Source organism: Aethalodelphis obliquidens, unplaced genomic scaffold (genome assembly GCF_003676395.1).
Source record: "Aethalodelphis obliquidens isolate GAN/ISIS:26980383/991018 unplaced genomic scaffold, ASM367639v1 scaffold128, whole genome shotgun sequence".
In the NCBI taxonomy this organism is placed as follows: domain Eukaryota; kingdom Metazoa; phylum Chordata; class Mammalia; order Artiodactyla; family Delphinidae; genus Aethalodelphis; species Aethalodelphis obliquidens.
Window position 1 is genome coordinate 84,470 of NW_020838072.1, and position 27,992 is coordinate 112,461.

The following is a 27,992-nucleotide window of genomic DNA, read 5'->3' on the forward strand; positions in this document are numbered from 1 at the left end:
TTAGCATTTACGCTTATCAGTTTGTCTCTCCTGCTCAATTGACAATCAATCCCTAAAAGTTTATCCAGTGTTAGATGGCGTATCTGACAATTCAGTGAAAGGAAATTGGTCAAATCCAACAATAGACTGCCAAAAGAAAGAAATGTCTAATCACAAAAATACTACAACTAATTACAGATAGTGATTAGGTTCTAAAGAGATTATCTCCTAGGTAGATTTTAATAGAAATCTTGAACAGTTTGGGGCCGGGGTGGTGGGGGGGAGATACCCTGATGATTGGGTAATAACAGAACATGACAAAAACACTATAAATTTTCTGCACACACACACATACATACACACACACATACACACACACACACACACACACACACTAACATTACAAGTCTAGTCAGAAGGAAATACACCAGAAAAGGAAGATAGAATTTTTAAAAATAATTTACAAGGGATGTTCTTTATTACTTTTACCAGTTCTAAAATATCATCCTCCTTTAAAAAAATTTAAGACTGGAATGACAGATTATTTCCTTCACTGTTGTAAATACTGCAAATTTATCAGCGGAGCTAAGTATCAATATAATTTTTCCTTAAGCTTGAACACATAAGGGAGCACTAAAATAGATTGTAAACCTCATTTGACCTGATTTTATAAAAAGTCACTCTGGCTGTCTTCGGTCCTGTTCTGTCTCCAGGTAGATTTCCAGGGTAGGCTTGTGTCACTTGGTCCATCTATAATAGGTCGGATAGGGTAGTCTGTAGTAACTGCCAGGATACCACCTTCTGTTCTGCGCTGCTTGACTGCCATTTGGCTTTACATTCCAAGAGTACCTCCTGTGTAAACAGTCCTCTCCGTGGGGACCAGGAGGAGGAATATGGCCTCTCTGGTAAATGTTCTGATTCTGTGAAAATTTTCTTAAACAAAACAAAAGTAATACACCATTATTAGTTTAATAAATATGTATAATAAGCTTTATAAAATTATACATAGATACTCTGGTTCTACTGTTTTCTACCTGCGTGATTTTAGCAGATAAAATTGCTTAATCTTTGGATTTTGTAGTTCTTTATAAAATAGAGCTAATAATACCTTCCATCTTCATGGATTGTTTTGAAGGTAAATTAAGATGATATACTTCAATTACCCACCACAATGCCTTGGCACACTGTAGGTTCCCAGAAGCCTTTCCATCTTTCCCTATAAATGCCCATACTATTCTAATCAGATACATTCTCTCCAAGTGTGGCAGGGTTGACATGAAACAGAATAAGCTATTTATTTTTGAAACCAGGAACCTACTTTCACTTCATAAGTAAATACATATATAAATTAATTATAAAATGTAGAAATTCTAACCTTGGCACATGCAGCAAATTTGGAAAATTAAAATTTAATTGTTTCAAAAGCAACATCAGTAAATCTAATACAATCATACAAAAGAAAATTTGGAAATCTGAGAAAAGCAAACACCCCCCAAAACCCCTCAATCCCACTTAATCTAAGTAAACTGGTTAATATTTACTTTTGGTCTTTTTCCCCCTAGCATCTTTTTTTGACTGCTGAATCATAACCTATTATTTTCACTTATCATAAGTAAGCTATCACTTTCAATGGTTTTATAAAATATCATAGTATGGATATAATAATTTACTTAGCTATTCTTCATCATTAGAAATGCAAGCTGCTACCAATTTTTCCACTACTGTAAATAATGCTGGGATTAACATCCCAGAACACATACAACTGTATCCTAAGCATCTAGTCCAGAGTCTGATACATAGTAGGGAGTTTGAGAAATGTGCTGAATGATTAAATGCACGTAGATTTTTCCATATTTTTAAGTATTTCTGTAACCTCATGGTGGAATTACCAGGTATGAACATTTTTATGGCTATTACAGTTATGTTTCAAAAGGGCTATACCATTTTTTAGTGCCCTGGCAATACAAGCAACCTTTTTGAAATGTTTACATCTGCTAAAAATGCCAAAATATCTTTTTGAAAACTGAAAGTTTACAATGTGCTAAAGTACTTTATTAACTCATGTAATAATCTACAACAATCCCAAGGTATATGTTATTAAAATTTTATTTATAATATTATTAAAATTTCCATCTAACTGATAATAAAATAGGAATTTAGAGATCTTACTCAAGAGCATATACAGGGGGGCTTCTGGGAAGATGGCGGAAGAGTAAGACGCGGAGATCACCTTCCTCCCCACAGATACACCAGAAATACATCTACACGTGGAACAACTCCTAAAGAACACCTACTGAACGCTGGCAGAAGACCTCAGACCTCCCAAAAGGCAAGAAACCCCCCACATACCTGGGTAGGGCAAAAGAAAAAAGAATAAACAGAGACAAAAGGATAGGGATGGGACCTGCACCGGTGGGAGGGAGCTGTGAAAGAGGAAAGGTTTCCACACCCGAGGAAGTCCCTTCGTGGGTGGAGACTGCGTGTGGCGGAGGGGGGAGCTTCGGAGCCACGGAGGAGAGCACAGCAACAGGGGTGTGGAAGGCAAAGCGGGGAGATTCCCGCACAGAGGATCAGGGCCGACCGGCACTCACCAGCCCAAGAGGCTTGTCTGCTCACCCGCCGGGGCAGGCGGGGCTGAGAGTTGAGGCTCGGGCTTCGGTCAGAGCGAGGGGAGAGGACTGGGGTTGGCAGCGTGAACACAGCCTGCAGGGGGTTAGTGCACCACGGCTAGCTGGGAGGGAGTCCGGGTAAAAGTCTGGAGCTGCCGAAGAGGCAAGAGACTTTTTCTTCCCTCTTTGTTTCCTGGTGCACGAGGAGAGGGGATTAAGAGCGCTGCTTAAAGGAGCTCCAGAGATGGGCGCAAGCCGAGGCTAAAAGCGTGGGCCCCAGAGACTGGCATGAGACGCTAAGGCTGCTGCTGCCGCCACCAAGAAGCCTGTGTGCGAGCACAGGTCACTATCCACACCCCACTTCCGGGGAGACTGTACAGCCCGCCACTGCCAGGGTCCTGGGATCCAGCGACAACCCCCCCCCCCCACCCCGGGAGAACGCACGGCACGCCTCAGGCTGGTGCAACGTCACGCTGGCCTCTGCCGCCGCAGGCTCGCCCCGCACTCCGTGCCCCTCCCTCCCCCCAGCCTGAGTGAGCCAGAGCCCCCGATTCAGCGGCTCCTTTAACCCCATCCTGTCTGAGCGAAGAACAGACGCCCTACAGCGACCTACACACAGAGGCAGGGCCAAATCCAAAGCTGAGCGCTTGCCAGCTGTGAGAACAAAGAAGAGAAAGGGAAATCTCTCCCAGCAGCCTCAGAAGCAGCAGATTAAAGCTCCACAATCAACCTGATGGACCCTGCATCTGTGGAATACACGAATAGACAACGAATCATCCCAAATTGAGGAGGTGGACTTTGAGAGCAAGATTTATGATTTTTTCCCCTTTTCCTCTTTTTGTGATCGTGTAGGAGTATGCGTCTGTGAGAAATTTTGTCTGTATAGCTTTGCTTCCACCATTTGTCCTAGGGTTCTATCCGTCCGTTTTTTCTTTTCTTCTCTTAATTATTTTTTTATTTTTATAACTTTATTATATTTTATCTTACTTTATTTTATTGTATTTATTTTATTGTATTTATTGTATTATTTTATTTATTGTATTATCTTCTTTCTTTCTTTTCTTCCTTCCTTCCCTCCTCCCTCCCTCCCTTCTTTCTTTCTACTTTTTCTCCCTTTTATTCTGAGCTGTGTGGGTAAAAGGCTCTTGGTGCTCCAGCCAGGAGTCAGTGCTGTGCCTCTGAGGTGGGAGAGCCAACTTCAGGACACTGGTCCACAAGAGACCTCCCAGCTCCACATAATATCAAACGGCGAAAATCTCCCAAATATCTCCATCTCAACACCAGCACCCAGCTTCACTCAACGACCAACAAGGTACAGTGCTAGACATCCTATGCCAAACAACTAGCAAGACAGGAACACAACCCCACCCATTAGCAGAGAGGCTGCCTAAAATCATAGTAAGTCCACAGACACCCCAAAACACACCACCAGACGTGGACCTGCCCACCAGAAAGACAAGATCCAGCCTCATCCACCAGAACACAGGCACTAGTCCCCTCCATCAGGAAGCCTACACAACCCACTGAATCAACCTTAGCCACTGGGGACAGACACAAAAAACAATGGGAACTACGAACCTGCAGCCTGCAAAAAGGAGACCCCAAACACAGCAAGATAAGCAAAATGAGAAGACAGAAAAACACAGCAGATGAAGGAGCAAGATAAAAACACACCAGACCTAACAAATGAAGAGGAAATAGGCAATCTACCTGAAAAAGAATTCAGAATAATGATAGTAAAGATGATCCAAAATCTTGGAAATAGAACAGACAAAATGCAAGAAACATTTAACAAGGACCTAGAAGAACTAAAGAGGAAACAAACAATGATGAGCAACAAAATAAATGAAATGAAAAATACTCTACATGGGATCAATAGCAGAATAACTGAGGCAGAAGAACGGATAAGTGACCTGGAAGATAAAATAGTGGAAATAACTACTGCAGAGCAGAATAAAGAAAAAAGAATGAAAAGACATGAGGACAGTCTCAGAGACCTCTGGGACAACATTAAATGCACCAACATTCGAATTATAGGGGATCCAGAAGAAGAAGAGAAAAAGAAAGGGACTGAGAAAATATTTGAAGAGATTATAGTTGAAAATTTCCCTAATATGGGAAAGGAAATAGTTAATGAAGTCCAGGAAGCACAGAGAGTCCCATACAGGATAAATCCAAGGAGAAATACGCCAAGACATATATTAATCAAACTCTCAAAAATTAAATACAAAGAAAACATATTAAAAGCAGCAAGGGAAAAACAACAAATAACACACAAGCAAATCCCCATAAGGTTAACAGCTGATCTTTCAGCAGAAACTCTGCAAGCCAGAAGGGACTGGCAGGACATATTTAAAGTGATGAAGGAGAAGAACCTGCAACCAAGATTACTCTACCCAGCAAGGATCTCATTCAGATTGGATGGAGAAATTAAAAGCTTTACAGACAAGCAAAAGCTGAGAGAGTTCAGCACCACCAAACCAGCTTTACAACAACTACTAAATGAACTTCTCTAGGCAAGAAACACAAGAGAAGGAAAAGACCTACAATAACAAACCCAAAACAATTAAGAAAATGGGAATAGGAACATACATATCGATAATTACCTTAAATGTAAATGGACTAAATGCTCCCACCAAAAGACACAGATTGCCTGAATGGATAACAAAAACAAGACCCATATATTTGCTGGGTACAAGAGGTGCACTTCAGACCTAGAGACACATACAGACTGAAAGTAAGGGGATGGAAAAAGATATTCCATGCAAATGGAAACCAAAAGAAAGCTGGAGTAGCAATTCTCATATCAGACAAAATAGACTTTAAAATAAAGACTATTACAAGAGACAAAGAAGAACACTACATAATGATCAAGAGATTGATCCAAGAAGAACATATAACAATTGTAAATATTTACGCACCCAACATAGGATCACCTCAATACATAAGGCAAATACTAACAGCCATAAAAGGGGAAATCGACAGTAACACATTCATAGTAGGAGACTTTAATACCCCACTTTCAACAATGGACAGATCATCCAAAATGAAAATAAATAAGGAAACACAAGCTTTAAATGATACATTAAACAAGATGGACTTAATTGATATTTATAGGACATTCCATCCAAAAACAACAGAATACACATTTTTCTCAAGTGCTCATGGACCATTCTACAGGATAGATCATATCTTGGGTCAAAAATCAAGCCTTGGTAAATTTAAGAAAATTGAAATTGTATCAAGTATCTTTTTCGACCACAACGCTATGAGACTAGATATCAATTACAGGAAAAGATCTGTACAAAATACAAACACATGGAGGCTAAACAATACACTACTTAATAACGAGGTGATCACAGAAGAAATCAAAGAGGAAATTAAAAAATACCTAGAAACAAATGTCAATGGAGACACGATGACCCAAAATCTATGGGATGCAGCAAAAGCAGTTCTAAGAGAGAAGTTTATAGCAATGCAATCCTACCTTAAGAAACAGGAAACATCTCGAATAAACAACCTAACCTTGCACCTAAAGCAATTAGAGAAAGAAGAACAAGAAGAACCCCAAAGTTAGCAGAAGGAAAGAAATCATGAAGATCAGATCAGAAATAAATGAAAAAGAAATGAAGGAAACGACTGCAAAGTTCAATAAAACTAAAAGCTGGTTCTTTGAGAAGATAAACCAAATTGATAAACCATTAGCCAGACTCATCAAGAAAAAAAGGGAGAAGACTCAAATCAATAGAATTAGAAATGAAAAAGGAGAAGTAACAACTGACACTGCAGAAATACAAAAGATCATGAGAGATTACTACAAGTAACTCTATGCCAATAAAATGGAAAACCTGGAAGAAATGGACAAATTCTTAGAAATGCACAACCTGACAAGACTGAATCAGGAAGAAATAGAAAATATGAACAGACCAATCACAAGCACTGAAATTGAAACTGTGATTAAAAATCTTCCAACAAACAAAAGCCCAGGACCAGATGGCTTCACAGGCGAATTATATCAAACATTTAGAGAAGAGCTAACACCTATCCTTCTCAAACTCTTCCAAAATATAGCAGAGGGAGGAACACTCCCAAATTCCTTCTACGAGGCCACCATCACCTTGATACCAAACCAGACAAGGATGTCACAAAGAAAGAAAACTACAGGCCAATATCACTGATGAACATAGATGCAAAAATCCTCAACAAAATACTAGCAAACAGAATCCAACAGCACATTAAAAGGATCATACACCATGATCAAGTGGGGTTTATTCCAGGAATGCAAGGATTCTTCAATATACACAAATCTATCAATGTGATAAACCATATTAACAAGTTGAAGGAGAAAAACCATATGATCATCTTAATAGATGCAGAGAAAGCTTTTGACAAAATTCAACACCCATTTATGATAAACACCCTGCAGAAAGTAGGCATAGAGGGAACTTTCCTCAACATAATAAAGGCCATATATGACAAGCCCACAGCCAACATCGTCCTCAATGGTGAAAAACTGAAAGCATTTCCACTAAGATCAGGAACAAGACAAGGTTGCCCACTCTCACCACTCTTATTCAACATAGTTTTGGAAGTTTTAGCCACAGCAGTCAGAGAAGAAAAGGAAAAAAAAGGAATCCAAATTGGAAAAGAAGTAAAGCTGTCACTGTTTGCAGATGACATGATACTATACATAGAGAATCCTAAAGATGCTACCAGAAAACTACTAGAGCTAATCAATGAATTTGGTGAAGCAGCAGGATACAAAATTAATGCACACAAATCTCTGGCATTCCTATACACTAATGATGAAAAATCTGAAAGTGAAATCAAGAAAACACTCCCATTTACCACTGCAACAAAAAGAATAAAATATTTAAGAATAAACCTACCTAAGGAGACAAAAGACCTGTATGCAGAAAATTATAAAACACTGATGAAAGAAATTAAAGATGATACAAATAGATGGAGACATACACCATGTTCTTGGATTGGAAGAATCAACATTGTGAAAATAACTCTACTACCCAAAGCAATCTACAGATTTAATGCAATCCCTATCAAACTACCCTGGCATTTTTCACAGAACTAGAACAAAAAATTTCACAATTTGTATGGAAACACCAAAGACCGCGAATAGCCAAAGCAATCTTGAGAATGAAAAACGGAGGTGGAGGAATCAGGCTCCCTGACTTCAGACTCTACTACAAAGCTACAGTAATCAAGACAGTATGGTACTGGCACAAAAACAGAAAGATAGATCAATGGAACAGGATAGAAAGCCCAGAGATAAACGCACGCACATATGGTCACCTTATCTTTGATAAAGGAGGCAGGAATGTACAGTGGAGAAAGGACAGCCGCTTCAATAAGTGGTGCTGGGAAAACTGGACAGGTACAATTAAAAGAATGAGATTAGGGCTTCCCTGGTGGCGCAGTGGTTGAGAATCTGCCTGCCGATGCGGGGGACATGGGTTCGTGCCCCAGTCTGGGAAGATCCCACATGCCGCGGAGCGGCTAGGCCTGTGAGCCATGGCCGCCTAGCCTGCGCGTCTGGAGCCTGTGCTCCGCAACAGGAGAGGCCACAACAGTGAGAGGCCCGTGTACCCCAAAAAAAAAAAAAAAAAAAAGTATGAGATTAGATCAAATCCCTAACACCATACACAAAAATAAGCTCAAAATGGATTAAAGACCTAAATCTAAGGCCAGAAACTATCAAACTCTTAGAGGAAAACATAGGCAAAACACTCTATGACCTAAATCACAGCAAGATCCTTTCTGACCCACCTCCTATAGAAATGGAAATAAAAACAAAAATTTAAAAATGGGAACTAATGTAACTTCAAAGCTCCTGCACAGCAAAGGAAACCATAAACAAGACCAAAAGACAACCCTCAGAATGGGAGAAAATATTTGCAAATGAAGCAATTGACAAAGGATTAATCCCCAAAATTTATAAGCAGCTCATGCAGCTCAATAACAAAAAAACAAACAACCCAATCCAAAAATGGATAGAAGACCTAAATAGACATTTCTCCAAAGAAGATATACAGACTGCCACCAAACACATGAAAGAATGCTCAACTTCATTAATCATTAGAGAAATGCAAATCAAAACTACAATGAGATATCATCTCACACCAGTCAGAATGGCCATCATCAAAAAATCTAGAAACAATAAATGCTGGAGAGGGTGTGGAGAAAAGGGAACCCTCTTGCACTGTTGGTGGGAATGTGAATTGATACAGCCACTGTGGAGAACAGTATGGAGGTTCCTTAAAAAACTACAAATAGCGGCTTCCCTGGTGGCGCAGTGGTTGAGAGCCCGCCTGCCGATGCAGGGGACACGGGTTCATGTCCCAGTCTGGGAAGATCCCACATGCCGTGGAGCGGCTGGGCCTATGAGCCATGGCCGCTGAGCCTGCACGTCCGGAGCCTGTGCTCTGCAACGGGAGAGGCCATAACAGTGAGAGGCCCTTGTATCACAAAAATAAAAAATAAAAAAATAAAAAAATAAAAAATAAAAAACTACAAATAGAACTACCATATGATCCTGCAATCCCACTACTGGGCATATACCCTGAGAAAACCATAATTCAAAAAGAGTCATGTACCAAAATGTTCATTGCAGCTCTATTTGCAATAGCCCGGAGATGGAAACAACCTATGTGTCCATCATCAGATGAATGGATAAAGAAGATGTGGCACATATATACAATGGAATATTACTCAGCCATAAAAAGAAGCGAAATTGAGCTATTTGTAATGAGGTGGATAGACCTAGAGTCTGTCATACAGAGTGAAGTAAGTCAGAAAGAGAAAGACAAATACCGTATGCTAACACATATATATGGAATTGAAGAGAAAAAAATGTCATGAAAAACCTAGAGGTAAGACAGGAATAAAGACACAGACCTACTAGAGAATGGACTTGAGGATATGGGGAGGGGGAGGGGTAAGCTGTGACAAAGTGAGAGAGAGGCATGGACATATATACACTACCAAACGTAAGGTAGATAGCTTGTGGGAAGCAGCTGCATAGCACAGGGAGATCAAGCTCAGTGCTTTGTGACTGCCTGAAGGGGTGGGGTAGGGAGGGTGGGAGGGAGGGAGACGTAAGAGGGAAGAGATATGGAAACATATGTATATGTATAACTGATTCACTTTGTTATAAAGCAGAAACTAATACACCATTGTAAAGCAACTGTAGTCCAATAAAGATGTAACAAAAAAGAAAAAAAAAAAAAGACCAAAAGACAACCCTTAGAATGGGAGAAAATATTTGCAAATGAAGCAACTGACAAAGGATTAATCTCCAAAATTTATAAGCAGCTCATGCAGCGCAATAAGAAAAAAACAACCCAATCCAAAATTGGGTAGAAGACCTAAATAGACATTTCTCCAAAGATATACAGACTTGCCAACAAACACATGAAAGAATGCTCAACATCACTAATCATTAGAGAAATGCAAATCAAAACTACAATGAGATATCATCTCACACTGGTCAGAATGGCCATCATCAAAAAATCTAGAAACAATTAAATGCTGGAGAGGGTGTGGAGAAAAGGGAACACTCTTGCACTGCTGGTGGGAGTGTGAATTGGTACAGCCACTATGGAGAACAGTATGGAGGTTCCTTAAAAAACTACAAAGAGATCTACCCTATGACCCAGCAATCCCACTACTGGGCATATACCCTGAGAAAACCATAATTCAAAAAGAGTCGTGTACCAGAATGTTCATTGCAGCAATTATACTCCAATAAAGATGTTAAAAAAAAAAAAAAGATCACATACAGGGTGAACAGCAGAGCCAGGATGCAAACCCAAGTCCGGCCTGACAATCAATACACTGGACTACCTTGTCAAAAACTTGCTAAATTAATAGCAAAATAGCAAAAAGTATTGTTTAATTGTACTGAGGTTTTTCCTGTTTCCCATGTAAAAGTATGTTTGTGATTTATATGTTCAACCCCTTTGCAAGTTTCTCTACTGGAATTTTACCATTTTCCCTATAATTTGTATTTACTCTTTAAATAAAGCAACCTTCTTTATTCTGAAAACTATACCACTATTACTGCAGCCTAAGAATGTAAGATCCTTTCTGACACTCACATCAAATTATTGGCTTAAACTAAGTTTAAGAATCAATGAAAATTTCTAAGTCCTCTTCCCAACTGCCTCTGAAAAATCACCTATTCCCCCTCCTGTACTTGATTTTCCAGCCCTAAATGCAAAATATGGAACAAACAATACCTCCTGGTTGACACTGATCAGCAAGAAAACACCAGTTCTTCACATTATAATGTGTTTGCACTAATTTATAATATTAATTTCTATTTCAATTCTAGAAAAAGGGAAAGCAGAGATACCTTTCTGATTGCTGCGAATCTTGGGTCTGGGTACGGAAATGCCGAGATGTTGGGTAACCTGGGGTCTGACGTAGGTTATACTTCAGTCCTTGGTTAACAGACTTATTAGCTGTGTGAACTGGTTCCATCATACGCGCTGAGCCTTCAAAACCACTTGTTCTGGATACACTGGAATCCCGATTCCTCAAACAGAATGTTTCCACAAAATATTACTGGTCTGCAAATTCAGTAGCCAATTTAGTGACTATATTTTGGCCCGTGAAAATAACAATTCCATCCTCCCCCCATTCCTATTTGTTTAGGCTTCCTCGAGCAAGTAAACAAGCTATAAGAAGAAGGGATATGTGCAGCTTAAATTATATAAAAATAGATCTTCCTAACCACAAATATCACATATAAAATGCAACTTACTTTCTGATGGGACCATTCCGAAGGTCTTCAATGTAGTTTTGTCTTTCTAAGCAATGTCCACGGCTCCTATTGAATACTGAGGAACGGATGAATTGTTAGAGATAACTGTACAAAAAGCAAATCTTTCCCAGAGAAAGCAGATTAAAGATGAAATCCAGGGACTTCCCTGGTTGCACGGTGGTTAAGAATCAACCTGCCAATGCAGTGGACAGGGGTTCGAGCCCTGGTCTGGGAAGATCCCACATGCCACGGAGCAACTAAGCCCATGCACCACAACTACTGAAGCCCACGTGCCACAACTACTGAAGCCTGTGTGCCTAGAGCCCATACTCCTCAACGAGAAGCCACTACAATGAGAGGCCCGCGTACCGCAACAAAGAGTAGCCCCCGCTCGCTGCAACTAGAGAAAGCCCGCACAGCAACGAAGACCCAATGCAGCCAAAAATAAATAAATTAATTAAATAAATTAAAAAAAGAAAAAAAATGCTGAAATCCACTGACTAATTATTCAGGCTGTTATATCTCGCTATTTCCAGATACATCCCTTTCAAAACTTTTGGTAAACGGTTATCTTATGTCTGAACAAATGAATTACAAACTTTTCTCTTTTTCCAAAACTTAAGAAATTCCCCTACACTTCTACCTTCAAATTTTATAAAAACGGAAAAGTAGTGACAACCCTTATACTTACATTCAATTGCATCATCTGGCCACATGCCTTCTACATCAATCAAATATCTACAAAACAACAAAATTCGAGTCATTTGTAAATAAAAAGAAAAGAAAATCAAGGTTTTGCAAAAAAGGTCCAATTTCGCTTTACAAATATAGATATAAAAATCCTAAGAAAGTATCAGCACATCTAATCAATAATTATTAAAGAATGATATATACCATGATTACAAAAAGGCTTTATTCCAAGGATGCAAGGATAACACAACTTTAGAAAATCTATTAATATAATTATTTACATTAATACAATAATTTAATTAATAAATGAAAGAGAATAAAATACATGACCAAACTGGCAGATGTTAAAAAGTTATCTGATAACATACAACACTCAGTTTTGTTTTTTTTTTTAACACTCAGTTTTGATCAAAATGCTTTGTACACTCAAAACAGGAGACTTAATATGACAGAGTATTCATCAAGAACCAACAAATAACAAAAGACAAATTAGGATAAATATTAACATCATATCTAAAAAACCCTATCTAACCAACCATAGGAGCCAGAAACTTAGGAATCACCATCACTGACAGCTATTTCTCCCTCGCCCTCATCCTCAACCCACCACCAGTGCTAACAAGGATACTGCCTACATACCTCTAGAATCTGTCCACATCTTTCCACCAAAATGACCACCATACCCTGGTCCAAGCCACCATTATGCCCAATTTCTACAAAAGTCTCCTAACTTGTTTCCTCGCTTCCACTTTCTCCCTGCGGTGTATTCTCCACTCGGTAGCAAAATGATAGGTTGAAAATGCAATTGGGTATGTTCCACACACTCACCTTCAACAAAAAAAGTTCAATGGTTTTCTATTAAAGTCTGAAACCTTAAACATAAGCCTGCACAATCGAGCTCCTGCCCACACTTGTAGCTCCATTATAATCACATGCTCCCCCAACAGCCCCACCTTCCTGGCCAGTTCCTCCAACACACCATATGCTTTCCTCTTATAGGGTCTTTTGCTATTCCTTATGCTCAGAAATCTCTCTCCAACGTCCCTATCTGCTTAATACCTACTCATCCTTCAGATATCAGCTGAAACATCCCTAAATAAACCTTCTCTAATCTCCATGATGAGATCAAATCCTCCCTAAAATATGCTCTCATGGTACCATGTTCCTCTCCTTGGCACTTGTCAGAGTTGTAATTCTACATGCAGAGTATGATTCTTGAATATCTATTCCCTCTCTGGACTGTTAGAATTCACAAAGGGCAGGTCAAGTCTCTTTACTCACAAAATGTCACAAGTCTTTTTGCTAGCACCCAGCACAGTGCTTAAACATAACACATGCTCAATAAGTATTTCCTGCATGAACAACCATAAATTGGTACAGTGTAGCAACAACCACAAAAAGCATAAGGGCACCAACTCTTTGATGCAGAAGTCCCATTCTGAGTGAAGTTAACTGAGACAAAGCATATATATTCAAAGGTGTTCACACAGCAAGGTTCATTACTTTGATGTTTTATAATATCAAAAACTTCGGACTTTTATATGTTCATCAGTAAGCAAAGGAAAAATGCAGCCTTAAAAAAAAATAAACAAATGGGACCTAATGAAACTTAAAAGCTTTTGCACAGCAAAGTATAAACAAGATGAAAAGACAACCCTCAGAATGGGAGAAAATATTTGCAAACGAATCAACAGACAAAGGATTAATCTCCAAAATATATAAATAGGTCATGCAGCTCATTATTAAAAAAACAAACAACCCAATCAAAAAATGGGCAGAAGACCTAAATAGACATTTCTCCAAAGAAGACATACAGATGGCCACAGGGCACATGAAAAGCTGCTCAACATCACTAATTATTAAAGAAATGCAAATCAAAACTACAATGAGGTATCACCTTACACCGGTTAGATGGGCATCATCAGAAAATCTACAAACAACAGATGCGGGAGAGGGTGTGAGGAAAGGGAACCCTCTTGCACTGCTGGTGGGAATGTAAACTGATACAGCCACTATGGAGAACAGTATGGAGGTTCCTTAAAAAGTAAAAATACAATTACCATGACTCAGCAATCCCACTGCTGGGCATATACCCAGAGAAAACCATAATTCAAAAAGACATATGCACCCCAATGTTCAATGCAGCACTATTCACAATAGCTAGGTCATGGAAGCAACCTAAATGCCCATCGACAGATGAAAGGACAAAGGTCCGTGGACGGACCTAGAGACTGTCATACAGAGTGAACTAAGTCAGAAAGAGAAAAACAAATATTGTATATTAATGCCTATATGTGGAATCTAGAAAAATGGTACAGATGAACCGGTTTGCAAGGCAGAAATAGAGACACAGATGTAGAGAACAAACGTATAGACACCAAGGTGGGAAAGCGAGGCAGGGCGGGGGTCGGTGGTGGTGAGATGAACTGGGAGATTGGGATTGACATATATACACTAATATGTATAAAACAGATAACTAATAAGAACCTGCTGTATAAAAAATAAATTTTTAAAAGTCAAAAATAAATAAAAATAATAAATAAATTAATTAATTAATTATTTTAAAAAAGAATGAGGTTGGAAGACTGTCAAAACAGCACACAGATCACACACTCAAGCCCCGGAAGATGGGGAAATGCCTTAAGTCCCCCACTTCGGATGACATCTCCCTGCCTCACAAGTCTCAGTCCGACTGGGCTAGCTTCGGCAAGGGGACGGAGCTGGATCAGGAGCCGCTGCTGTCGTATCTGGATCAAGTTCCAGTTTTGGTCTATCATCCAACACCTAGCCAGACTCGCCTAGCAACTCAGCTGAGAGGAACAAAATAGGAAAGAATAGGCCTCATACAGCATCAGCCTAAAGGAGTTTATGACCCTGGAAGAAATGGATCAGAAAAAAAGCCTCTCTCTAGTTCCCTGGTGGTGCACTGGCTAAAGACCCCACTCTCCCAATGCAGGGGGCCCGGGTTCGTTCCCTGGTCATGGAACTAGATCCCACACGCATGCCGCAACTAAGAGTTTGCATGCCACAACTAAGGAGCCCACTGCCTGCAACTAAGACCCGGTGCAACCAAATAAATAAATAAAATAAAATAAAATAAAATAAATATTAGAAAAAAGATCCGGGAGTGTGTGATCTGTGTGATGGACTTTGTTTATGACAACCTAATTTGATTTCTGCTGTGTATGCAGATCACCTGGGCTGTACAGATGACTGGCTGACGAGATCCTTCACGGGCCCCTCCTGCATGGAGACAGTTGATGCAGCACTGCTTTTGTCCTACGAGACTAACTGAGCCAGTGTCTCTCACCTGACTTCAAGTGAACCATCATTTTTGGTGGTTTTGATCTTTTCTCGTTGAGCCCAAAGATCCAGGGATTAGGAATTAAGATAATGCATGAAAGTTTCCTAAAAATTCCTAAACGGCTGCAGATGTTGGGGAAAAGTACGTGATATTTTAGAAATTTATGGGGAAAAGTAGGATGCTATTTTTATGTAAAGCCTTCACCCAGTGTTTAAAAATATAATTGTATTTAGATCTTATTATTGCTCTAGTACATAGGAATTGTATAAAGTGTTACAGCAGCTATATATGTTTAAATTGCATCGAAGATTAGGATACAGATAGTGGTTGTTTTTCCTAAGTGAGATAACTTTCTTCTTCCCCCTACCCAAATTCTTTTCTGAAGTTGCTGGCATTTGGGTCAAGGTTTTATTAAAAGCTACATTTTATAACATTGGCACAAAAAAAGTAGTTTTAAGCTTGTTTGCACAGTTCTTTTTTTTTTTAGAATAAACATAGAGCATTTATTTTTTATTTTATAGGAACTCCACAAGTTAAGGTCCCATTGTTCTTTTGCTGTGATTGTTGTTACTATTGATGTTGCTGTTTTCTGTCTTTGCTGGTTCTTTCTAATCTACCATTTGTCGTTATTGGCATATAATCACCTCATGGTCACAAGATGGCTGCGGTAAAACCAAGTATCATATTCTCACAAAACAAGGAGGAAGCAGAAAAAGAGTCCAAATGGTCATTTTCCTAATGCATATTTATCTTTCTTCAGAGAAAAATATCATTCTCATAAGCACAGTAACAGCCTTCCCCTAATTACTCATTTGCCAAAACAGACTGATATGACCATTCATAAGACAATTCATGGCAAAGAGGCATATAATAATGACTGTCTTAGGCTAACAAGGATTTATCCACTAAAGCTGAATGCTTCACTCCTCTAAAAAATCATAAAGTTCTATGAGCAAGGAAGAACTACTAAGTGACTGTTAAGTAAACCATCAGAATTGTTTGTCCAAGACCATATGATTCATTTTTTCCATTGGAAATGGAATTCATTGCCTTAGGTCTTTTTAAATAGTGTACTATTACTGTTGGGGCTGGCTCTGTGCTTGAAAACCAGTTTATTTATAACCTGTTACAAGTGCTATATTTGTTTGCAGTTAAGAAATGCAGAGTGATCTCCTAGCTTGTAAGCAAACTGAGATTCATTGTCCCTCTTCTATAAAAAAATGAGTTAATGTGTCCAGAAACTAACTCTAGTAAAGTGGGGTTTAACATTACCCTTTCTTATGTGTTTCATCTGATTATTTTGGTTATTAACATGGTGATAATTAAAAGTTAAGGTAAATTTTAAATATTAAGAATTCTGATGTATTGAGCTTGAGTTATGCCAACATGCTTATGTAAAAATGAAAGTGGCACCATGGTTAAACTGACAAACGTTTCTCAGTTGTAACAATTTTGATTTATTCTTTCCTGTGACCTCCTTCTCTGTTGTCTTCAACCACAGCAAAAGGATACTGCATGTCTTCTTATTGTAGTGCTGAGGTTACTGAAGTTATATAAAACACATCTGTCTGTTTCTTGGAAGGAAAAGTCCTGCTAGTTGACTGACAATTGTAAGCAGGGAGAATTAAGATAAATGTGTTTCATGTTTTGCACACAAATGCAGAATTTGTATAATCATGACTTCACAGTTGTGATCTCAAAAAAGAAGGAATTTCTCCTTTATACTTTTCTTGCAATTAATGTAAGAACACTCTGAATCTCTAAGCTTCTGAAGTGTTAGAAGTACAGATGGGCTACTAAAGATGTAGTTGTAATGTTTTACCCATTTAGCATGTGTTTATTTTTCCTTATGTACTCAAAGGTGACATATTTGTTCAGCTCAGTGATATTATAGCTAAAAAAATCATTCATTAGTAAAAGGAGAAGCAATCTCAACCTAACAAATCAGAAGTGTTTCTTATTATTTTATACTGAGTTGAATATTTGACTCTTAACACTTTTCTACATACAAAACACAAGTCTCTTGAAGGGTTCTTCATAAGTGCATTATAGAAGAATTTAGTATGTCATAAGCACTTAAAGATTTGACATTCAACTGTAGTAGTATCCATGTTGGTTAATTTTCTTACAAGCCCCATGATGAGTTTGAGAAAAATTGAAAGAATTAGAGTATCAGGTTCTATTAAATTGTTACATGTATCTTGCTTAAGTTTTTGTTCATTAATTTATATCCAACTACATAAAGCAAATTTGGGAAAAAACATATTAATAAATAAATAAGAATGAGGTCTCCAAATATTTTCATAGGAAGATGTCCACCATATATTAAATTATAAACCAGAATATCTAAATACTATACCATTAAATCACATGCACTGTCAGTTCTGTATATCCAACCGTTCCATATCCTGCAGATATGGGAGGCCGACTATACTACACCATTTTACATACAGGACTTGAGCATCCGAGGATTTTGGTATCTATGGGGAGCCCTAAAACCAATCCCCTGCAGATACCAAGGGACCATTGTATATGCTTATATCTGCATTTTTTACGTCTGAAAAAATATGTGCTAAATTATTACTGGTGGTAACCTCTGAGTAGGGGGCAAAATTGCCTTAAACTTCATACATTTCTCTGACTGCATTTTTTTTTTTTTTTTTTTTGCAGTACGCAGGCCTTTCACTGTTGTGGCCTCTCCCGTTGCAGAGCACAGGCTCCAGACGCGCAGGCTCAGCGGCCATGGCTCACGGGCCCAGCCGCTCCGCGGCATGTAGGGATCTTCCCAGACTGGGGCACGAACCTGCGTCCCCTGCATCAGCAGGTGGACTCTCAACCACTGCGCCACCAGGGAAGCCCTTCTGACTGCATTTTTTGCATTCAGCTTACATTAGCTTACATTACTATTGCAAACAGAACAATTTAAACATGGTCTGCCTCTTGGGGTTGCAACTCACCTGCAGATGAGGTAGCCAGTCCTGTTTAAACCATGGGTACAGTGGACACCAATGAGTCTGTCTATAAAACAGGGAATATGGAATTAAGTAAGCGAAGTAGATACACTACAAAAAAGTTATACAATTTTTCTGAAGAGTAGCATTTATTAATTACCACAACACTACCACTATCCTGAAAAGGAAAAACTCTGAAGAAAGGAGTGTTTTTGAAGGAATGTACTATGAAGAATTAACTACTATAAAGTCAAAATTCATTGTCTCTGGGAAATTTTGCATAGCCTCCAATCAGATGCCATAGTGTGGACTGGAGAATGCCCATCAGGAACTGATTTGACTATAGAAAAAGGGGGTGGAAAAAAAAAAACAGGCTATCAGAAGAAGAGAATTTGTTTTTGAGTGAAACAAATGGAATGCCTTCACTTTTAATGCTCAATATTAAAAAGTACAAACGGTTTCTGAAGGGCTCTTGGGGTCCCAAACCACTTCCATTCCTTCTCTCATTCACTGCTCCTCACACGCCACGGGTCTATGTGCCTGTGGAGACCTTGGTTAAGTAGCACCGTTCTTATTTCACAATGAAAAAGTAAGGCTTGAGACGTAAGCCCAAGCTGCACAGCAGGCCAACAGAAAAAAGACTAGAATCGAGTCTCAGATTTTTCCAACTACGCCACAGTGTTTCGTGGTCCAGCACTTAAAAAAAATTATAAGAGAAAGTAAATAAAAAACAACAACACGTAGCTGATCTCTGCAAAAGGTATGTCTGTGACTAGGTGGTGTCTGGCATTTGTCATCTCCTGCCTGGATTACTACCGCCCTGCAATTCTAGCAATCTCTTTTATTTCAACTGATCCTCCACATGGAAGATGTTATCTTTCTAAAATATAAACTTGGCTGGATTGCTCTGTTGCTTAAAAATCTTCACTTAGCACAGAATAAAGCCCAAGTTTTTAGCATAGCATTGAGAACTCTTTATAAACAAATATCAGTGTGTCTCTCCAACTGAATTATAAGTTCAAACTATGACTTACAAGGACCTACATCATCCACCTCCCTCCTTTGCCCCACCAGTCTCCCCTGATCTCATTCTCTACTGCCCTGCCCTCACTCACTTTCCCCTGTCCAGCCACACTGGCTTCCTTACTATTCCTCAAACATGCCAAGCACAGTCGTGCCTCAGGGACTTTGCACCTACTATTCCTTCTGCTTCAGAACACACCCTCCCACCCCATCTCCACTCTCCCAGAACACACCCTCCCACCCCATCTCCACTCTCCCAGAACACACCCTCCCACCCCATCTCCACTCTCCCAGATAGCCAATGGCTTGCTTCTCACTTCAAGGCTCTGCTCAATCGACATCTTAATAGAGGGGACTTCCCTGATCACCTACCACATTCCCTCACCTCTTCATCTTCTTTTGTTATTCTCCAAAGCATTTACCGCCACTTGACACTCCATGTATTTACTTATTTATTTATCTCTCTCCCCCACTAGAATGGAAAGTACGTAAGGGCAAGAACTTTGTTCTGTTCCTACTTCCTAGAACAGTTCCTTCAACTTAGAAGGTGTTATACAAATATTTGCTGAAAATCAATGTATGACTTCTTTGCCCTTTCACACTACCCTCTAGTCACACCAGAGGCTGCCCCTCCAGAGCACAAGTTCAAGCCCTGTGCCTTCTGTACCTGTCCCCAATACCTGGGCTGTCCTTTCCTCATTCCGGCAAAATCCTCTTCCCCCAAGCCCAGCTCAAACGCTGTCTCCTCAGTCAGGCCTCCCTCAATTTCTCCTCTATATTGCTGCTGCACTTGATTCTTCTATTATAATTAACCCACTTATACTCACTACATGTTTATCTTCCTAGATAACTGTAAGTTGCTACTGAACAAAGACTTCTACTCACCTCTGTATCCCCGTGCCCTAACAACAAACCTATGAGGCTCTCGGTGTTCACTGAAACAATTTATTTTCTGAGTCTCTACCAATTCTAGGGAGTGCATAGTATAGTCTCCTCCTCATTATCAGTGAGCCTGGCACCTGTGGGAGGGCCTTACAGCAGAGGAAAGTCACCAATGGATCATAACTAAGGTCCTGAGACTGCAATGGCAGACAGCATGGTGAAGTTGGCCCACTGCATGCAGAAGACCCACAGAGGAGTCAGCATATGCAATGGACTACACTTGGTATAACACGTGAACAATCAAGGTTTACAAACGTGTTCTCATGCACTTGTAAGGATCTTCTAGCCGACGCGGAACAGACAGAACACACACAAAGGAGGCTGGAGGAAGGGAGTAGGCCAGCAGCTGCGCCCTAACATCTTAAGAGGTAACATTTCTGTGACTACAGTTTAAACAAATCAGATAATTTGCCTCCTTTCTAGACACCCTGGTTATCACAGGCAAGACCAAGCCTCTCAAGTTTTAAAGCTAAAGTATAGGAAAGATCTGTGAATAGGGCTGAAGATATTTAAGAGCTAGTACCTGCATTAAGCAACCAGGTTACAGAATGAAAATTTATCTTGAAATTCCAGTCTCGCCCTCCTCTCTCACCTCCTATCCCCTATCTTCCCACCTCCATCTCTATTCCTTCTCCCCTACTCCCTGTTTTATGTATATATGTGCATCCTTTTATATATACATGGAATATTTACTGTCTGTTATATTTATTTAATAAAGTGCACACTCCTCAGGCTAAATTTAGAAAGAGGACAAAATGAACACTTTCACATGGGCGTCAGTGGTGTTCCAAAGACAAAAGATTCCTCAGTCTTAAAACATGGCAAACACCACGTTCCTTCTGATAGTTAGATGCTAGAAAAAGGCAAGTGGATCCTTAAAATTCACACGCTATTAAGACCTACTATCAACAGAGTAGATCTTAAAGCAGAAACAAGAAAACACCAGCCTTTTAAGTTCTTCCTGTCTCAAGATAAGAATAAGAGGTGGTAGTGTTCTTCCTCACTTGCACCCGAAGTGTAAAAGCGGCAAAAATATCTTAAACACATATATGATGAGGAAGCCCCTCTTCTGGTCCACTCTCTTTTGTTTTGCTTCTAGGGATCTGTCTTACTCCAAAACTTCGCTTTTGGTTTTCTTTTTTATATACGCTAAGAACCTGAGAGTCTTAACCTTTTCTTCCACCTCTCAACCAATAAATAGGACAAAAGAACATTTTTTTAATGTATTTTTCCATTCAAAGTTTTAAAAAACAGATAAGTAAGCTAGTTCAGTTGATATTTCTCACAAAAATCACTTTCCAAACTAAACTAAATTGTGACCATAAACAGGAAAAACACCGTACTCTATTAGCACCATCTGACATTTCCACCTTAATGTTACCAAACACAACTTGACACTAATGTCAGAACTATTAAAAATGTTAAAAATCCCCAACCCCACTCAAAATGCATACCAAAGTTCAGGTAAAGGAAAAAAAAAACAAACCAACAACTCACCATTATCTTTATTTTCCTTCAAAAACCCATTAACAGCACACTGGAATTTAAAAATAGTGTCATCATCTGGCACCTGATGCCCAATTGTACAAATTTTTAAATAAGGAATAGTTTCTGGTAAGTCCTATAAGGCAAAACCATGAAAATATGTATTATTTCCTTTGTAGGGAAAGAATAAAAAATTAATTAGAGAAGGCAGAATATAAACCAGGAGAGTACATTAAACTTAGTATGTCAGTCATTCTGATAAGAGCCATTTTTTCCAAAGCTGCTTTAACCAGTAATTCTCACTTGGTTTTCATTAAAACTGCAGAACGGACAGTTACCAGGCATGCAAAAGGAAAAGCAAATCTATGTGAATGAATGTACATGTAACTCAAAATGATATCAACAGTTCTACCTACATTTATGTTCTATCTTACATTTCAAGGGCATAAAGCGGCTGTGATTTAAGTAGAGTAGTAGAATACAGTCAGAAGAACTTGGATTCGAATTAAGAAACAGAGCAAATTTCAGGCATTGTTGAGAACTGGTATTCTTGGGGTGGGAGAAAGTAGACTATCAATAGAAGACAGAAAAGGATAAGTGAAAATTCTGTAGTTCTGAAAATAAATGGAAAGTAGCAGTATGAACCTATGATATATTTTATATTAAAAACAAACATACGTAATTCCTAGCTCTGAGCACTGAAAAAGTCTATAAAGAACTGATGTCATTTCAAAAGGACTCAGGAGTCACTGAGAAGCTCCAACTGGCCAAAGATAGGGCCTCAGTTAGAATAATAACTGTAACGGAGTCCACGGTGATAGGAATAAATAAAATTTTACAAAACTGGTCACCACTGGAGGATATTTGTGAATCAACTCATTATTTTGAAACCTGTTAAATAAAAGAAGAGAATCATGCCTCTACAACTGGGCAACCAAACAGCTGATGAGGGGAATCTTCTCCTCGTACAAATATACCCAGCTAATAAGTGAAAAAAAGAACAACAGAATTCACCATTCTTTGAAGCCTCAACTGAATTAATGGATGTAGGTATGAATCATCAGTGACTGCTAATACCACAGAAAGACACAATTATATATGTCTCCATGGAAGAACACATCATCACCTATGAAACTGTCTTGCCAAAACAAAACATGCAAGCTTCATTCAGACCAACTACCAAGTTACAGGAAATAAAGGGACTGAAGAATATGTTACCAACACATGGAATGTAATCATCAACATCTAGATGGGACAAATTACCTGGTTTCTTTAAAAACAAAATTCAAGGAGGAAAAAAAAAGTGAGAGAGACATGGAAGGAGAACCTATAGATTAAACAAGACTTCAGAGACCTAACCATCCACGGCAAAGTGTGGACCTTATTTGGATCTAATTCAAAATTCTTATAAACAATTTTTTATGACGTTTAGGAGACAACTGCAAATTTGAGCACTCCCTGGGTATTTAATATTAAAAAATGATATTAAGGAATAAAAGTCCTATATTTTAAATGCACATACCAAAAACGTACAGGTGTAATTACATGCTGTCTCGGAGCTGCTTCAAGATAATATGGAATGGGGTGAAACAGGTGGGGGTATAGATAAAACATGACAGCCATCAGTTGGTAAATAAGAAAGCTGGATGAGTTCATGGGTATACAATGAACACTCACAGTATTTTTATACTTTTGTATATGCTTAAAATTTGTGATAATTGTTTAAAAACAAGACGACACTGTAGAAAACAATCTGGCACTTTCTCAAAGGTTAAGCGTAGAGCTACCGTATGATCCAACAACTCTGCTACTACCTACGCTGCACATCTAACAGAACTGAAAGCAGGGATTTGAACAAATATCTGTACACCAATGATCATAGCAGCATGATTCACAATACCTACAAGGTGGAAAACAACCAAGTGTCAATCAACCGTTGAATAACAAACTATGGTCTATATACACACAATGGGATTTTCTAAGCCAAAAGAGAAACGGCATTTCGTTACGTGCTATAATATGGATAAACCTTGAAAACATGATGTTTAGTGCAATAAGCCAGACACAGAAGGACAAATACTGCAGATTCCACTTACACGAGGTACCTAGAATAGGCCAATTCACAGAGACAGAAAATGGAATAGAGGTTACCAAGGGTTGGTGGGAGGGAAAATGGGGTTGTTACTGTTTGATGGTTACAAGTTTTTGTTGAGGATGATGAAAAAGTTTTGGTTATAGACAGCGGTGATGGTTACACAACACTGTGACTGTACTTAATGCCACTGAACTGCATATTTATAAATGGTTAAAACAGATACTATTTCTCTATATTTTACCACAATAAAAATAAAGAGGAATAACTGAGTTGAAATTTCAATTCTTCCTTTTCCGAGAGTCAGTTTCATCGTCTGTAAAATTAGTAATTGTAGTTGTCTATCCTCTGAGCTTAGTGCAGAGTAAGCACTCAGCAGGAGATATCAGTACTACTTCCACTTCAACAGCAAAGGATTGTTGTGAAGATTAACTAAGTCAATGCATGTGAAAGAACTTTCTAAATGGCAAACTGATACAAATATTAACAAACATTAGGTGTTACTGTCTCCCAAGGCCATGGAACAGGTCAGAAGAAGGATAATTCTTTTGCACTGGAATGTCCTACATGGGCCAAGAGAATATATGGGTTCTGTACTATATCAGAAGGTATTAGGAAAAGAAAGCATAAAACTTAGAGAACAATTGTCTTTTACCGTGATGCTTAAACGTGCTCAGGCAACTGCTTAAAATAAGTGCTAAAGACATAATGGACATACCTTTCTTTCCTTTTAGACTACTACTATTTTTACTAAAAGTTTACTTCATTTTCAAAATATAGAACATGGAAGCTTATAGAATTTCTTAAGCATATCTAGAGCCTACTGCCAAATACTACAGTTCAATTCATATCTTTAATCTCATTTTGAAACAGCAATTACAAATGTGTATTTAAGGAAACCACTAGCTTCCCTTTTTGAACCCATGAAAGAAGGCCAGGATTCACCTTAGCATAAGATGATAACTACTGAATTACTATCAATTATTACAGTATCAGAAAGAAGGTCATTTTCAATTACGGGTTCCATTTACCTCTGGCTTATAATAGCGGCGAGTATATGTTAAGTCAATTATCAGCCCAAGTTCTTCATTCTGTTCTTGGATTTTGTTAAAAAGATCCAAGGGGGAAAAACATTCTTCTGGAGCAAGATTCTTTTCAAAACTCTGTCAGAAAGAATAAAATAAGAAAGAACATGTGTTTAAAATCCTTTATTATATTATCCATTTATTCAAACCATGTGATGCTAACATATGAGATTAAAAGTAATGTCTCCTCCTCTGGAATTTACAAGCGATATTACAATCCTTTCTTCCAGAGAGATTAGAAGGAAAAAAATAAGTTCACTTCTATATATTTATTTCTAGGTTTGTTTATTTCATGTTGGTCTCCTAACCAGACTGTAAACTCCCAGAAGGCAGGGACCACATCAATTTTGCCTACCACTGTATTGCCAGCTCCAAGCAGAGTGCCAGAAATAAATACTTCTTGAATATCTACATATAGGAAGGATGGCTTTCACTGCTAAATATTCTTTCATGTATTTGGCTTATACATGTACCCTGTTCCATTGATCTCTTTGGTTATTCAAGTGTCAGCAACACACACTTTTTGTTAAATTAGTAGACTAGTTTTAGAGCAGTTTGAGATTCACAGCAAAACTGAGCAAAGAGTACACAGTTCCCACTTATATCCGCTCTCCTTCATCCCACACAGCCTTCCCCATTATCAACATTCCATATCAGTGTGCTTCAATTGTTAGTATTCATGAACCAACACTGAAACATCATTATCAATCAAAGTCCATAGTTTACTGCATTCATGGTACAAGTAAGTGACTATTTCTTTATTTCTAGTATAGTCATCCCCAAACATTTACATACTGAGATATCTATTACTTTCTTAGAAATTACTTTATTCTTTATTTATAGTTAGGGCATTACATTGTTTTTTTAATTAAGTACAAAAGTAGGTTGTATTTATCTATGAATTCCATTCTGGATAGTAAAGGAGGTATTAAAAAGTATTCGCTAAAAAATAGGGAAAATGGAGTACGACGGGGTTGAGAGCTAGGGATCTATATGGTGAATTCAGATTTCTGGAAGCATACGGTATTAACTTTTGCTTACCTTTTTTAAAGGAACTTTGAAAGCAATGAAACGAGTCCCAGGCATCCGCTGTCCAACTGGGAGATAGTCTTTCCACCTGTTAATATATTTTTTGTTAGGCAAATTTTATGTTAGGCTGTCTCCCTGCATAGGATGAATGCGCCTTGAAAATGGAAATCATATCCCTCTAGGGTAGGTCCCTGTTCTTTCTGCTTTGCATTTTGCTGCTCCACTTATCAACCCCACCTAGTAATAACCTATACTTCCCTTGTTCCTGTTGTCCCATCTTGAAAACAGATAAAAGGTAACAAAACAATGCAAAGGTCTCAACAAATAAGGGATATCTAAAACCAGAGATGACCAGAACTTCTGTATCACTAATAAAACCTAGCCCGATGTTGGATACTAAGGTATCATTAATACATGAGTGTTGACTGAAATAGTTTAAACTCAATTTTTTCACTTCACAGTTTATTTTTAGTCCTCATACAAAACCTGATAATAAAATTCCTTAATGCTAGGAATCACAGTGAAAAATAATATCTGAACTGACTTCTGTAAGATGAGTTAGAACTAAGGTTAATTCAGTGTATCTGAAGCATTGAAAGTGAGGGCAAAAGTGGCACAAGATGGGGCCAGAGAAGCAGAGGATTCTAGACCACGCAGAGTCTTAAAGGCCAACAGTTTGTTTTCTCTTCTCAAAACAATGTTTCTGAGCGATGTTTATGAGCAATGTTCCAACTTGCTTTTAAGGTTTCTTGTATGAAGAATGGATTGGAAGATATATGGACACTAGTTAGGACCTCCTTGCAACAGACAGGCAAGTTCAGTATTAGGATGTTGAGGAAGAGCTGACAGATTCAAAAGAAATTCAGGAGATAAACTGAAGCGGGCTTAATGGGGTATGAGATGGAGGAAAGGAAGGTCTTAGGGAATTAAAGGGTTTACTGCACACATGAGCATCAAAATTAATCATTTGAACGTACAGAGGTAGATCTCTCAAGTAACACCGGTTAGGAAGCAACAGTACGCCCTTTATAATTCCTAGAGACAAAACAAATCAACTGTTTCAACGGAAAATTCGGCGGTACCGGTGCGTTTTTTCACTCAAACTTAGTTCCAGTTCCTATTACTCACATTTTCTGTGCCTAAACAACACAGCTTGAGGAACTGAAGGGGATTCCATCCTGGTAATTAAGGAGGGTCCCCAACACTGACAGTCCCATCTTAAAAAGCAGTCCCCCTGCATTTTACCCGAGGAGCAATGGCCAGAGCCTCCCTTTTAAAACGATGGGGAGAAATCAGAACATCACACACTGTCCCTTTCAGCTACTGTGAACTGAGCCGCGAGACGACCAGTACCCCCCCTAGCACAGCGCGGACGGGCCAGCGCGCGGGGGCCACTGTGACAGGCGACAGCACAAGAGACGAAGCCCAGGCCCAGGGGCTCTGAGCTCCACCGGCAACGCCCAGGGGCCAAGGCGTATTACCTTTCCGGGATGTGGTTTCCGCCCTTCTTCTTGGCCGACGAACGTCCAGAATATCCGCGACCCTGACCCCAGCGCCCGCGGGCATGATGCCACTGGCTCATGTGACCCCCAATATGCCGCCCACCCAACGCCAAGAGTGCCAAAGTCGCCAACCCGGCAGCCCCGGTGCCAGCACAAGGCCACGAACCGCAGGCACCTAGGCGTTACCTCACGCAGCTCTCGGACCTCTTTCTACTGCGCATGCGCCACCGCTCGTCGAGATGACGTCATCACGCCGGCCGACTGAGGCGCTTGATTAGTAAAGAGGATTCTGATGGCTGCAATTCCCGCTTTAGCCGGAGGGTGGTAGCAGAGGTCCATTAGTTCTTGTGTGAACCCTTCCGAATTCCAATAATAGGGGACATGGAAAGCTGTCCAACTCTCCCAGTTTCTTGTGTGGTTGTTTCAGATATTTAAGTGCTTACATTCACACTTTTTGTATCTTGTCTGTATTTGTACGTAACGGATATCCTGTATTTTATATAAGAGCAGCATACTATA

General features: G+C 39.1%; 1 protein-coding gene and 1 pseudogene across 2 annotated transcripts; one reads left to right on the top strand and one right to left on the bottom strand.

Annotated features, from left to right (window-relative positions):
* Nucleotides 1–420: 420 nt before the first annotated feature.
* Nucleotides 421–27,671, bottom strand: LOC113616003 (RNA/RNP complex-1-interacting phosphatase-like). 2 transcript variants are annotated; one of them, XM_027099124.1, is made up of 9 exons: nucleotides 27,453–27,671; nucleotides 25,984–26,059; nucleotides 24,889–25,020; nucleotides 21,778–21,901; nucleotides 18,322–18,382; nucleotides 12,062–12,108; nucleotides 11,371–11,446; nucleotides 10,960–11,148; nucleotides 421–912 (listed from the first exon to the last, which is right to left on the bottom strand). In XM_027099124.1, exons 1-9 carry the CDS (start codon nucleotides 27,551–27,553, stop codon nucleotides 717–719), a joined length of 1,002 nt encoding a protein of 333 aa, XP_026954925.1. In that variant the 5' UTR covers nucleotides 27,554–27,671; the 3' UTR covers nucleotides 421–716. The 2 variants fall into 2 exon arrangements, with proteins under 2 accessions (XP_026954925.1, XP_026954926.1); XM_027099125.1 differs by having other exon boundaries at nucleotides 10,960–11,142; nucleotides 27,453–27,669.
* Nucleotides 14,640–15,826, top strand: LOC113616006 (RING finger protein 11-like; annotated as a pseudogene).
* Nucleotides 27,672–27,992: the final 321 nt, after the last annotated feature.